General features: G+C 48.1%; 4 protein-coding genes across 13 annotated transcripts in view; 3 read left to right on the forward strand and 1 right to left on the reverse strand.

The window, feature by feature from the left end:
* The window catches only part of LOC105418562 (WW domain-binding protein 11-like), a 1,118,483-nt gene that overhangs the window by 716,778 nt on the left and 388,918 nt on the right, over positions 1 to 12,787 (forward strand). The window lies entirely within an intron of this gene.
* On the reverse strand, positions 126 to 3,957 carry dnase1l4.1 (deoxyribonuclease 1 like 4, tandem duplicate 1). Of its 2 annotated transcripts, none has more exons than XM_011617447.2 (10): positions 3,809 to 3,957; positions 2,784 to 2,869; positions 2,487 to 2,575; positions 2,266 to 2,352; positions 1,983 to 2,095; positions 1,788 to 1,900; positions 1,534 to 1,691; positions 1,377 to 1,473; positions 1,239 to 1,305; positions 126 to 1,147 (listed from the first exon to the last, which is right to left on the reverse strand). In XM_011617447.2, exons 2-10 carry the CDS (start codon positions 2,862 to 2,864, stop codon positions 1,005 to 1,007), a joined length of 948 nt encoding a protein of 315 aa, XP_011615749.2. In that variant the 5' UTR covers positions 2,865 to 2,869; positions 3,809 to 3,957; the 3' UTR covers positions 126 to 1,004. The 2 variants fall into 2 exon arrangements, with proteins under 2 accessions (XP_011615749.2, XP_011615750.2); XM_011617448.2 differs by lacking the exon at positions 3,809 to 3,957 and adding an exon at positions 3,475 to 3,732.
* On the forward strand, positions 4,531 to 6,571 carry LOC101062278 (nuclear factor 7, brain-like). The gene has a single exon (XM_003976494.3). It carries the CDS (start codon positions 4,896 to 4,898, stop codon positions 6,282 to 6,284), a length of 1,389 nt encoding a protein of 462 aa, XP_003976543.2. The 5' UTR covers positions 4,531 to 4,895; the 3' UTR covers positions 6,285 to 6,571.
* Positions 6,733 to 10,660, forward strand: LOC105418295 (complement C1q subcomponent subunit A-like). 2 transcript variants are annotated; one of them, XM_011617446.2, is made up of 7 exons: positions 6,733 to 6,865; positions 7,452 to 7,625; positions 7,726 to 7,896; positions 8,056 to 8,129; positions 9,564 to 9,680; positions 9,801 to 9,881; positions 9,957 to 10,660. In XM_011617446.2, exons 2-7 carry the CDS (start codon positions 7,463 to 7,465, stop codon positions 10,101 to 10,103), a joined length of 753 nt encoding a protein of 250 aa, XP_011615748.1. In that variant the 5' UTR covers positions 6,733 to 6,865; positions 7,452 to 7,462; the 3' UTR covers positions 10,104 to 10,660. The 2 variants fall into 2 exon arrangements, with proteins under 2 accessions (XP_011615748.1, XP_029682719.1); XM_029826859.1 differs by lacking the exon at positions 6,733 to 6,865 and adding an exon at positions 6,876 to 7,017.

Below are 12,787 nucleotides of genomic sequence, written 5' to 3' on the forward strand. Positions count from 1 at the left end.
TTCCCAGCAGAGTCTAATCTATGCTGTACATTATGGGATACGTTAGTAGGTGTCACAACCTTTGGGGTTGAAGTGAACAGAAAGAAATTAAAATAGTTTGCATGAACCAGACGGAAGCTGAAAATAGGAACATGTGACTCTTCATTTAACACGTTAAAAGAGGAACGATAAATCGCACCTCGTCAGCATTTTTTGAACAATTAGGACCTCCTGAGCTTTATTTCACCAGACAGTAAGTTAAGTTAAAAAAGAAAGCTTCATCTAGAATATAACAGACTTTACATGATTCTCGGTGAGACGCTGATGTGTTCTGTCCTTTATCACTGAGTCTATTAATAGAATTCTTCTTAGGTGCACGTGAAAAGTGCCCCCAAATGTGGCCAAATAGCCAATTGTGTACAGGTGCTAGAGGAAAAAATGAACTATTCAGCCAATTAGCACGTGTAATTTAACAGTTGAAGGTGCTGGAAACGTAGCCCCCGACAGAAAAGGCCACCAAAGGGATGGCTATGAGGTCAAAGGTCAGTCAGAGTGCTGATGGAAACGTTAACGACAGTTGAGGCGCAGCTTCCACCAAATTCGGTGAGATCTCTTTTAAACTAGGACGACAGCAGAAAAACGAGATAGAGGAGGACTAAAAACATCACATTTGATCCAAGCTCATCGACTGTGTGAGATCTTGTGCTTCTGCACTGTCATGATGGCACAGTGCTGATTTGTGTAGGTTCAGTTGATATCAAGTCAGTTTCTGACTTGATTTGAATGCACATCAGCGCTACCAAGAGGTGTTTCACCAGCCACCAGGTTTGTTAGCATGGTGCTAGTTTTTTGGTTCTGGTCGCCTTTAAACTCCTCCCTGGTTAAACTTCTCCCTGGTTAAACTCCTCCCTGGTTAAACTTCTCCCTGGTTAAACTCCTCCCTGGTTAAACTCCTCCCTGGTTAAACTCCTCCCTGGTTAAACTTCTCCCTGGTTAAACTCCTCCCTGGTTAAACTTCTCCCTGGTTAAACTTCTCCCTGGTTAAACTTCTCCAGCTTTGCCCGCAGAATCTGGATCTCGAGGTTGAGCTTCTCCCTCTCCAGCAGCAGATTTCCTCTTTTCAGTTCCAGCAGATCTGCATCCGTCTCCACAGCCAGAGGACCCGCAGCTGTGGAGAGAGAGAAAAAGATATATATTCTAATATTATGCTCCCAAACAGTGAGATGAACGAGAGCTCCACTGAAGACTGTTGACGGTACCCTCTTTCATCTGGGAGACGGACTTCAGCTCCACCTCCACAGGGTAGTGGTCGCTTATTTTAAGGGTCTGGAACGTTAAACAGCTGTTTAGTGGCGGCAGTGCCGACATTTAACCAGAAGAAGGGAATAAAAGCGGACCTGCTCATCACTCAGTCTGTATTGCTCCTGGAAGTTGAAGGGCTTGGCGGAGTTTGGCACCACGGCCTGCAGCATGTCGTCTCCATACACCACGATCCTGAAGACAGACGCGCGTTCACACACACGCCTCCAGGTCGTCACCCACCTGGTGTGTCACCTGTCGTAGGTGTGGCTGTTCCTGTTGCTTGCCGTGGTGTCCACGTCGTCGCCGATCAACCAGTGGAAGTTCCTGTCGCTTCGGATGCGGATGTTTTTCATGTCCCTGTTGGAGACGTACGCGCCGTCTGCGTTGAAGTCCCCCAAGATCATCACGTTCTAGAGAAAGACAGAATTCGGGATCTAAACATTTTACATCATGTGTGGTGCACAGAAACATCTGCATATGTTCTTCTGGGGAAGGCTCCAGCTTACATCTGTCGCCCACTTCTTGGTGACGTTCAGGAAGACGTCGTAGAGCTCATCGAGCTCCTTCTCCGAGTCATCCGGTTTGGTGTGGACTGGAATCATCACCAGGTCCTTCAACACTGGGGTGGAAGACAGAAACATCTCCACAGCGGCTCCACGTGGGCGCACAAGCGTCACGAGCACACGTTTCAGGACACTCACCGGTGTTGAGGCATCTGAACCTCAGGATGTAAGGGTCTCGAGCAAAAACGTCTCCTCCTTCGGTCAGCTGATCGTCAAACTGATAGGACCCCACCAAGTCAACCATGTTGTCCCTGAAACCAGGGTCAGTGAGAGACCACGGGTCAATAAAAAGTCCCATTTTCCTGCACGTTCCGCTCAGACCAGAGGGTTTTTTTTTTTATTGGATTGCAATACATCTGCAATCCAGACCATCATCCATGTGTGAAGAGCTGATGTTCTGAAAAGGGAGGTTCCTTCGCACCTGTAGAGGAATAAGAACTGCTCCTTGTAGCGTGTCCGGCCCAGGCGGGTGCTGATTTTCATGGTGTAGTGATGCTTCATGCTGGACCTTCAACACAGACAATCTGGCTTTTACCCCCTCCGCACAGAGACCCAAGGCTGCTGGACTTTGAGGCTTCTGCCACTTTATGCTAAATATGGACATTTTACAAGCCTGAAAGGGAAAACTAGGCAGACACGAACGTGTTGAGAGCCTCCAGGAAGGTTTTCACGGCCTCGCCGCTGATGTCCACCACCTCCAGGATCAGAATGATGTCATAGCGAGACACGATCTGTGGGGCACAAACAACCTCTCATGGATCATCAGCTGCTCATTAAGCTGCTGGACAGTTCTTTGTTGGGTCAGTGGGGGCGGAAGAAGATGCAGATGTGCAGCTCTGAGCTGAAACGCAACAGCTTAAACCATCACGTCTTCATTTTTGACCCAGTCTGTTGCACACGAGTCTTGAGGATGAAGGGGAGCGTGCGCTGGGGTGTTACCTTGACCAGGGTTCTCAGGACGTCTGGGTCGGACAGCTTGTTTTTTCCAAATTTCTGGATGTTAAACGCTGCTATTTTCATGGTGACTGTGAAGAAAAAGGAGGGAACGTGATGACCGTGAGTGTCTGAACGAGCCTCAACATGTGAGGTATTCCAACATCAAACAGGGTAATTATGTGTGTGTGTGTGTGTGTGTGTGTGTGTTGCCCTACACTAGTGCAGCCTGAGGCTCAACAGGCTGTAAAATTCTCCAGTCACAATATCAACAAGCTCGTAATGGACGAAGAGTCCAAACGACCAGGACAGGAATGAAATGAACCTCCCAAATACGTAGAAGCAGAAGTTCCCCATTTTCCCCAGACTCTTTTCTCCAGTAGATCCAGATCTTATCTCCTGGTACCTGAGCTCCGCGAGCTCTTTGGATGAGCGACTGTGAGTGTGTCTCCGTCAGGCTGATAGGAACACAATCCAAAAGGAACCCAGGCGTGATCAACCGGCCTCTTATTGGGCCCCAGCATCAACGTCTGAGAGGTGAACCACATGCTTGATGGCCGTCGTGTTACCCCGCCACGGCCTCCTGCTACAACCCCCCGCCATCACCAGCTCCTGTGGCTTTCATGGACCAATGGGATTAGTGGACACTTCTGTTCTGACTTGGGCTGATTGAAGCAAAATAGATTTTCACTAATACCTCAAGCTGTATTTGGCTGTCTAGTTGCAGTCCGGCACCGGTTGCCTCCAGCCCCTCGCTGCTGGCCACAGATTCCTGATTTTTTATGTGGTCGGTGGTAATGATCTACGTCTGCAGCCAGACTGGTGGTTTTTAGAGCACAAACTACAAAGTGATCCTTTAAGGAAGCTCAGAAACGGGTGTAAATGAGCAGCCGCTGCATCTCAAATGGAGCAGGGAGGCTTCTTTCTCTAACCCCTCCAATAAAGCACCTTGCTCTGTGTCCCCGTGTGTCCTCGAGGCAGCAAAAAGCCCCTCGGTCTGTAGATGTAGCAGAGAAGACGTGATTCCTTACCTGTCGGAGGGCTGAAACTTCCGCCTCTGCTGCTTTCTCCCTGTCTGTAGGGACGAGGGGACTGAACTCCACCTGATTGGTTGGCAGCTGACCAATAAGAGGGAAATGAGACACAACAGGGGACAAAAGGGCACTGTCTTCTGGTCCATGTCAGGCGTTTATTGGCTGTCTGTTTGTTCAGCACAGAGATCGCGTCGCTCTCAGAAGAACAATATCCACATAAATATAAATGAGCTCATTAATATCTTCTTTCTTTTAACTGTAAGATCCTGGGAAAACCAAGACACTTTGACTTTGGGTGGACTTTCAGGAGCTCCACAATCACATCCCGGAAAATTCTTTTGACTATTCTGTCCCTGCACCATTGGAAGCGGTGCTCAAATTTGAAACAAAACCGGTTTCACGACAAATTCGAGCACCTCCCTCAGATTCTCTTCACCGCCCACATTGTGGAAGTCCCCCCCCCTCGACTGACCGGTTACTGGCTGCTCAGGCCTTTTCAGGGCCTTTTCTCTTGTGACCCGACGTCCAAGAAACTGCAGTTTCGGCCTTGATTTAATGAGTCTGAGTCCTGCCTGTTGTTTAGGTGTTATAAAGGAGGAGTTCCCCCTGGAGACCCCCCCCCCCAGATGTTGTGTGAGCTCATCATTATCAGCTCTTTCACAGGAATTCCCAGAGGTGGGAATGTTGCATTCCAAGCTGTGGTGTGCGATGTGCTGGGATTGTTCTGGCATTTGTAACCAGTTGATGATTTGATCACTACCCAGAGGGCACCACTCCCTTCTTGGACTGGAGTTGATGATGTTGACAGAGGCCCCGCCTCCGTCTCACCTGAGGCGAGCTGAGGGACTGCGTCACGCACTGACAGAGAGCAAATTTCTCTTTCGTATCAGTTGCTTGACGTTTCACGAGGAGGAAACACTCCCGACCACTGGCAGTTGGTACCGGCGACATTCCTCACCCCGTCCTTGGGCTGAGAGTCTAACGGAGGACAGCGCGGGGCGTGAAGAGCTTTGACCGACCATACACTCAGGAAAGAGCTGTCGCTTATTGCCCCAAAGAGTGTGTTCAGCTTTACTGAGAGAAGATGTCTTTCCAGCCCTCCGAGGACCTCCTGTGCCCCGTGTGTCAGGAACTTTTTACCGACCCGGTGGTTTTGTCCTGTAGCCACAGCTTCTGTAAAGACTGTCTGCAGACATGGTGGCGGGGCAAGCCTTCGAGGGAGTGCCCTTTGTGCAACAGGAGATCCTCCAGGAGTGATCCACCCTGCAACCTGGCATTAAAAAACCTGTGCAAAGCCTTGCTCCTGCAGAACACCAAAGCCTCCTCGGGACCCGAGCTCCTGTGTAACTTGCACAACGAGAAACTGAAACTCTTCTGTCTGGAGCACCAGCAGCCTGTGTGTCTCATCTGCCGGGACTCCAAGAGACACAGCAGCCACAGGTTCAGACCTGCTGACGAAGTGGCCCGAGATCAGAGAGAGGAGCTCCAGAAGTTCCTCAGGCCCCTGCAGAGCAAACTCGCGCTGCTCCAACACGCTAAGCAAAACTGTGATCTGATGACTGAACACATCAAGCTGCAGGCTCAGCACACCCAGAGGCAGATTCAGGAGCAGTTCAAGGCGCTTTACCAGTTCCTGAGAGAGGAAGAGGAGGCAAGGATCGCTGCCCTGAAGGAGGAGGAGGAGCAGAAGACCGAGGTGATGAAGAAACACACAGAAGCTCTGAGCAGAGATATCAAAATGCTCTCAGACACGGTCGGGGCGACAGAAGAGGAGCTGAGAGCCGACGACGTGGCCTTCCTGCAACTATACGGCGCAGCAGCCAAAAGAGTCCAGCAGCGCCCCCTGCTGGGGGACCCGCAGCTGCCCCCAGGAGCGCCGATAGATGTGGCCAAACATCTGGGCAACCTGAGGTTCAACGTCTGGAACAAGATGAAAAAGGCGGTGTCCTATGCTCCCGTGATCCTGGACCCAAACACAGCCAACCCAGAATTCCTTCTCTCGGACGATCTCACCGCTGTGAGACACGGGGAGAGACAGAGCCTGCCGGAAAACCCGGAGAGGCTTCATAACTACCGGAGCGTCCGCGGCTGGGAGGGCATCAGCTCGGGGCATCACTGCTGGGACGTGGACGTCGGGGACAACGGGGCTTGGTTCGTGGGCGTGACCGAGTTTGTGCGGTGGACCAAGGAAAAGAACTGTCGATTTTGGCACTTTGAGTTCTACAATAACAGATACAGCCTGCGCACAGCGGAGAGCCCCCCCGCTGTTCTCCGGGTGAAGAAGAGGCTGCAGAGGATCCGAGTTCTCCTGGACTGGAACAGAGGAAAGCTGTCCTGGCTGGATCCCGACACTAACACCCACATTCACACCGTGACCCACAGCTTCACCCAAAAGCTCTTCCCCTGCATCGGCACGGTGAACCAAGCGCCGCTGAAGGTTCTAGAAGGCAAAATCTCTGTAACAAGAGAATGAAACCACAAACACAACAGCACACAGCTGGGAGATAAGGACTCCGATTCTGGGGCCTGGAAGTCTTTGGGTGGGACAGAAGACGCGTGACCCAGTTCTGATTGATGTGTGGATGTGTACCAGATCCCAGCAAAGTACCATTGAGATGAGAGATTGACTCCATAGAGTCACATTAAAGTGACTCTATGGAGGTTTTGCACATGTTTCTTTATTAACTTGAAAATGAATGTGGACTGGGCTAACGTGGACAATTCCTTTACACGTGCAGTGACTTTAGTCTGCAGAAATCATTTATCAGGTGTAAAATTAAACTCTCTCCATCAGGCGAGAGAGAACGTTAGAAGGTCAGACCGAAGGAAATGTTCCCCAAGACGGGGAAATTCAAAATAATTGCAGGATTGACAGTTGTAATGTAAGATCATGAGTTTCGTTTCCTACTCCCTCTCTCTCCCCTGTGTGTGAGTGTGTGTGTGTGTGTGTGTGTGTGTGTGTGTGTGTGTGTGTGAGCAGCAGACTCTGTGTGTTCTTTCAAGTCTCTTCATCACGCTTCAGCCTCTCTTCTGCTCAGACTTAAAGCTCAACTGGTGAGTAAAAGAAACGATCGTGCTTGGAAGGGTGGTCGTCCGTCGAAGTTGGTCGGTTTAATTTCATCCTTTATGAGGGCGACCAGCGCCAAATCACCCGTCACAGTGGATGCGTGTTGGATAAAAGATCACTTTAACTTAGCAGGTTTAAGGTGAACTTTGTGCCGCTGTTTTTGTAAATGTTCTTTTATTTTAAAGCAATAAAAAGATCAGCAGAGACCAGCGATTAATCTGTTTATGGGCCGAAAAATCCCTAAAATGGTTGGTTGGTTAGTTAATTAGCTAGCTAGCTAGTTAGTTAGTTGGATAGTTAGTTGGTTAGTTAGCTAGCTAGCTAGCTAGTTAGTTGGTTAGTTAGTGTTTTACACCTGTGTCCTTTTCAATTGCCTAACAACCTATTTACTTTTTAAGAGTTTTTTAATGGATAATTATTATATTATATCATATTATTATATTATATTATATTATATTACATTATATTATATTATACAGTGTGTTTTGTTTTTAAACAGTTAAATTAGAAATTAAACACATAATTATGTTTTTTAAACTTCTACATCTCACTGATTATTTCTGTTACATCCAGCACGTTTGGCCATGGGGTGTCATTATGGGCTGGTAGTGTTGGTGGGAGTGACCTTGCTCCTGACCCCTGGCCACGGTGACCCCAACTGCAAAGGAATCGCTGGTGTGGCAGGACAGCCAGGAATCCCTGGAAGAGACGGACAACCTGGAGCCAAAGGAGAGAAAGGAGAACCAGGTTAGTGTCCTAAATGTCCAAATGCACGTGTGTTGGCTGGCATAAAGTCGCCAAAATGACTGTATCTAATAATGAATCACTTGTACGTTATGGCCTACAGCCACACTGGTCACAGGAGATCCAAGAGTTCTGCACAGACTGAAAGGGGATGCTGGGTCTCCAGGCATGCAAGGTGCTATGGGCCCCAAAGGTTACCATGGTGAAGTGGGACCTCTGGGTCCCCCAGGAAACCCTGGTCTCCCCGGTCCTGGTGGAAACACTGCCATGACTGGTAATAACACTGACACAGCAAGCAGAATAGTGGGCATGTGTGTGTGTGTGTTTGTGTGTATAGCGCATTATTTGCATGCCTTCAATGAAATGAAACCCACACAGGGAAACAACACTGTTTTGTGTGTGTGTGTGTGTGTGTGTGTGTGTGTGTGTGTAGGAGAACACGTTCAGCACACCCATTCAGCCTTCTCTGTGATGAGGACTGATCAACGCTATCCAGTTTTTCGCAAGGTTCAGTCTGTCATTCATTTCCTAACTATACTAATCTGGAATATTACCCCATATATATTAATACTGACGCTTTACTTGATAGATATACGTGCAGATAGATTATTTATGGTTTTGTTCGATGCTCCACTACTGTGTCAAACAAGTCCAGTTCAGTCCAATAATTTTGCTCAGCTGTAAGCTCCTCCCCCTCAGCTGGGATTCCCTCCCCGTAAGCTGTGAGCCCCTCCCACTTGACTATGAGCCACTCCCCCTCAGCTGAGCTCCTCCTCATCATCATCTGTGAGCTCCTCCCCTCCACTGTGAACTCCTCCCCCTCAGCTGGGATTCCCTCCCCGTAAGCTGTGAGCCCCTCCCACTTGACTATGAGCCACTCCCCCTCAGCTGAGCTCCTCCTCCTCATCATCTGTGAGCTCCTCCCCTCCACTGTGAACTCCTCACCCTCAGCTGGGATTCCCTCCCCTTCGCTGTGAGCTCCTCCCTCCTCCGCTGTGAGCTCCTCCTCCTCATCTGTGAACTCCTCCCCCTCCGCTTGTTACCTTTGCTGCACTTGGAGCCGTTGTTTACGCATGCACAGTGACCTAAGTATCAAAAATATTTAGATGTCATCTGACTCGCTGCCCTCTATATCAATCACATGACGGGATGGATGATAGGCTGAAGTCTATGTTTTTATTGTCATGCGATCTACTCAGAGTACCTTGGTGATCGACTGGTAGCTAGCGAGCGACGTATTGAGCACCCCTGATCTACAACAACAGAGCAGGCTGATGGACCACAGGGGTTTCTGGAAGATAGTAAGGGATTCCAACCTCCTTTACAAGTACGGCCCCCACATCATCCAGCAGCCCCTCACTGCGTCTCTGGATTCTCATACCTTCCATGTTGTGAAGATCTTCCCTGGGTGCAACCTATGATTGGAGAAATGCTGAAGTAGGGAGTTTAAGCAATGGAAGAAGGGATCAAGCTTTTCTGCTCTATTCCCCTCTGTAGGATTGTTGTTCTTCTTCCTTGTGACCTCCGGCATCCTTCTCTATACCTCCATGAACTTCCTCAAGCACCTTTTATGAATTTTTGGAAGTTCTACAGCTGAACATATAGATGTATATAGTTCCTGTGTAATGATATACAATAGTCCCAGTCGGTTGGGGGACTGGCGGTGTGGAGTGGAGGGCTCTGGTTTCAAGCCCTTGCGCTGACAAAAACATGGAAGGTGTTCTGGTAATAATGGGAGGTGCCAGGACACCTTCAGAGACTTGCCTTGGTACCCTTGAGCAAGGTACTGAACCCAAAAATGCTCTCACAGGCCCTGCAATGAACCAGCGACTCCTCCTGGGGTTAACTTTCCTTTGCCCATATGTGTACCTTCCCCGTGACCCTGAAAGAAAAAAAGTAGTTAAGAAGAAGATGTAATATTGATGTCATTCTGTGTTTCAGGTAGTGACCTATGATGTCACTTTGGTCAACAAACCAGGGCACTTTAATGCAGGCACCGGGTTTTTCACGTGCAAAATACCTGGAGTCTATTACTTCACCTTTCAGTCCATGGCCAAGGTAACCGCCTCCTGTCCTCTAGGCACGCACCACCAAAACCAACCACATCTGAAACAGTCAGGCAGGAAGAGACGTTACACCAGTGTGTGTGTGTGTGTGTGCGTGTGTGTGTGTGTTTAGGTCAGCATGTGTCTGCGTATAAGCAGCGACTCCCTAACCGACAAGCTGGGCTTCTGTGACTACAACAGGAACACCGAACAGGTCAGTGGTTGAAGACACCATCAGGAGGGGTTTTAGGAGACACGAAGAGTCCAGGTTCACGTGGTTGTGTTGCAGGTTCTGTCTGGAGGTGTGGTTCTACAGCTGGGAGCTGGACAGAAGGTGTGGCTGGAGTCCTTCAAGGACCAGCAAAAAGATGCTGAGACAAAAGACACTCAAGAAAAAAAAATCATCTTCAGTGGGTTTATGATATATGCTGAGTAAAGTCCGTCATGAAAGCAGGTCTGAAACCATCTGGTCTGTAACATCTGGTCTGCAACATCTGGTCTGTAACATCTGGTCTGTAACCATCTGGTCTGTAACATCTGGTCTGTAACCATCTGGTCTGTAACATCTGGTCTGAAACCATCTGGTCTGTAACATCTGGTCTGTAACATCTGGTCTGAAACCATCTGGTCTGTAACATCTGGTCTGTAACCATCTGGTCTGTAACATCTGGTCTGAAACCATCTGGTCTGTAACCATCTGGTCTGTAACATCTGGTCTGTAACCATCTGGTCTGTAACATCTGGTCTGTAACCATCTGGTCTGTAACATCTGGTCTGTAACATCTGGTCTGAAGGTTCTTCTTTTCCCTTAAATACTTTAATGCAGATCTGAATTTGAGAATAAAACCATAAAGACTTGACGTGAACATTTGGGCCTTTATTTCCTTCTTTATACTTTGATTTGCTGCTGGATTCATTTAACAGGTTTATAAATAATGATTGGAAATGTGATTAAAATGAATTAATAAAGTTCAGCGTTTACAATCAGCAAAATGTGGTTTCAGTGAGTATCCATCATCCATCCATCCATCATCCATCCATCCATCCATCCATCATCCATCCATCCATCCATCCATCCATCATCCATCCATCCATCCATCCATCCATCCATCCATCATCATCCATCCATCCATCATCCATCCATCCCTCATCCATCCATCCATCCATCATCCATCCATCCATCCATCCCTCATCCACCCATCGATCCATCCATCATCCTTCCATCCACCCATCCACCAATCCATCCATCATCCACCCATCCATCCATCCATCCATCCCTCATCCACTCATCGATCCATCCATCATCCTTCCATCCATTCATCCATCCATCCACCCATCCATCCACCCATCCATCCATCCATCATCCATCATCCACCCATCCATCCATCCATCATCCATCCATCCATCCATCCCTCATCCACCCATCCATCCACCCATCGATCCATCCATCATCCTTCCATCCACCCATCCATCCCTCATCCACCCATCCATCCATCCATCCACCCATCGATCCATCCATCATCCTTCCATCCACCCATCCATCCATTCATCCATCCATCCACCCATCCATCCATCCATCCATCCACCCATCCACCCATCGATCCATCCATCATCCACCCATCCATCCCTCATCCACCCATCCACCCATCCATCCACCCATCCATCCATTCATCCATCCATCCATCCACCCATCCATCCATCCATCCACCCATCCACCCATCGATCCATCCATCATCCATCCATCCACCCATCCATCCCTCATCCACCCATCCACCCACCCATCCATCCATCCACCCATCGATCCATCCATCATTCATCCATCCACCCATCCATCCCTCATCCACCTCAAGCAGAATCCAGATCTTGACTTCTTCTTTTGTACTTTCCATATTCAAAACATCTGACTTCAAATATGCTGAGAAACCAATAACTTCTGTCCATTCCACCCAGATTTAGATATTGCACTCTGTTCCTCATTTTTATTCCTGCCTTCCTCTTTTCACTATAACGTCTGAATGTTTTTTCTCAAAAGAGGAGAGGAGGCAATGAAAAGTGGTGGATGTGGTGACCCCAGAACAGGGAGCACTTCTCATTTCCTATGAATTTCAATACTTGCTGACACATTAGTACCATCAAAACATCAGCCCAGGTCATTGTTCAGAGTTTTCTCTCCATCAAACCAGAGGGTTTGAACTGGTTTAACTTGTTTGCCGACGCTGGACGTCCAGCTTGTTACTGGTGTCCAAGTAAATAGAAGAGATCATCTTTAGCCAAGAGGATTCTAAATGTTGATAAAAAAAAAAAAAAACACTGCTGGTTGTCAGTGTGTCCATAATGATGCACTCCTCTCTCGTAGTTTTCTGATCTTTGTGATGTTCCTCAGGTGAAAAAAGGCACTTCTAGAGACTAATTTAATGTGTGAGTTGAAGGAGAGATTTTGGTCAAAAGTTACTCCTAGATTCCTCACAGAGAGACTAGATGTTAATGAGATACCATCTAGAGTGATCATGTGATCTAATCTATCCCTGAGAGGTTCAGGACCAAACACCATGACCTCAGTTTTTCCTGGGTTAAGGAGGAGGAAATTTGAAGACATCCAGGACTTTATGTCTTTAAGACAGGTCTGGAGCTTCACTAACTTCTCTGTCTCCTCTGGTTTCATGGATAAATAGAGCTGAGTGTCATCAGCATAACAATGAACATTTATCCCATGCTGCCGAATAATGTTCCCTAAGGGAAGCATGTACAAGGTGAAGAGGATTGGTCCGAGTACAGAACCTTGAGGAACTCCATGGCTAACCCTACTGTATGAGGAGGGAACACCATGGACATGAGCAAACTGGTATCTATCAGATAAGTATGATCCAAACCAGTCTAGTGCTGTCCCTTTAATCCCAATCAGATGTTCCAGTCTCTGTAACAGGATGCTGTGATCAACTGGATCAAAAGCAGCACTGAGGTCCAGCAGAACCAGCATAGAGACCAGTCCATGATCTGAAGCTATGAGAAGATCATTAGTGACTTTAAGAAGTGCTGTTTCTGTGCTGTGATGAGCTCTAAAGCCTGACTGAAACATCTCAAACAGGCTGTTCCTCTGCAGGTGCTCCAGTAACTGTGTCA

Source organism: Takifugu rubripes, chromosome 19 (genome assembly GCF_901000725.2).
Source record: "Takifugu rubripes chromosome 19, fTakRub1.2, whole genome shotgun sequence".
NCBI classification, from domain to species: domain Eukaryota; kingdom Metazoa; phylum Chordata; class Actinopteri; order Tetraodontiformes; family Tetraodontidae; genus Takifugu; species Takifugu rubripes.

Excerpts from the sequence above, each read along its gene's own strand:
- LOC105418295 (XM_011617446.2), top strand. The coding sequence starts at position 7,463 with ATGGGGTGTCATTATGGGCTGGTAGTGTTGGTGGGAGTGACCTTGCTC. Across the intron at positions 7,626-7,725 it reads AGGAGAGAAAGGAGAACCAG|CCACACTGGTCACAGGAGAT; the intron begins GTTAGTGTCCTA and ends TATGGCCTACAG. Across the intron at positions 7,897-8,055 it reads TGGAAACACTGCCATGACTG|GAGAACACGTTCAGCACACC; the intron begins GTAATAACACTG and ends GTGTGTGTGTAG.
- dnase1l4.1 (XM_011617447.2), bottom strand. The coding sequence starts at position 2,864 with ATGAAAATAGCAGCGTTTAACATCCAGAAATTTGGAAAAAACAAGCTG. Across the intron at positions 2,576-2,783 it reads TCCTGAGAACCCTGGTCAAG|ATCGTGTCTCGCTATGACAT; the intron begins GTAACACCCCAG and ends TGTGCCCCACAG. Across the intron at positions 1,901-1,982 it reads GTTCAGATGCCTCAACACCG|TGTTGAAGGACCTGGTGATG; the intron begins GTGAGTGTCCTG and ends CTTCCACCCCAG.
- LOC101062278 (XM_003976494.3), top strand. The coding sequence starts at position 4,896 with ATGTCTTTCCAGCCCTCCGAGGACCTCCTGTGCCCCGTGTGTCAGGAA.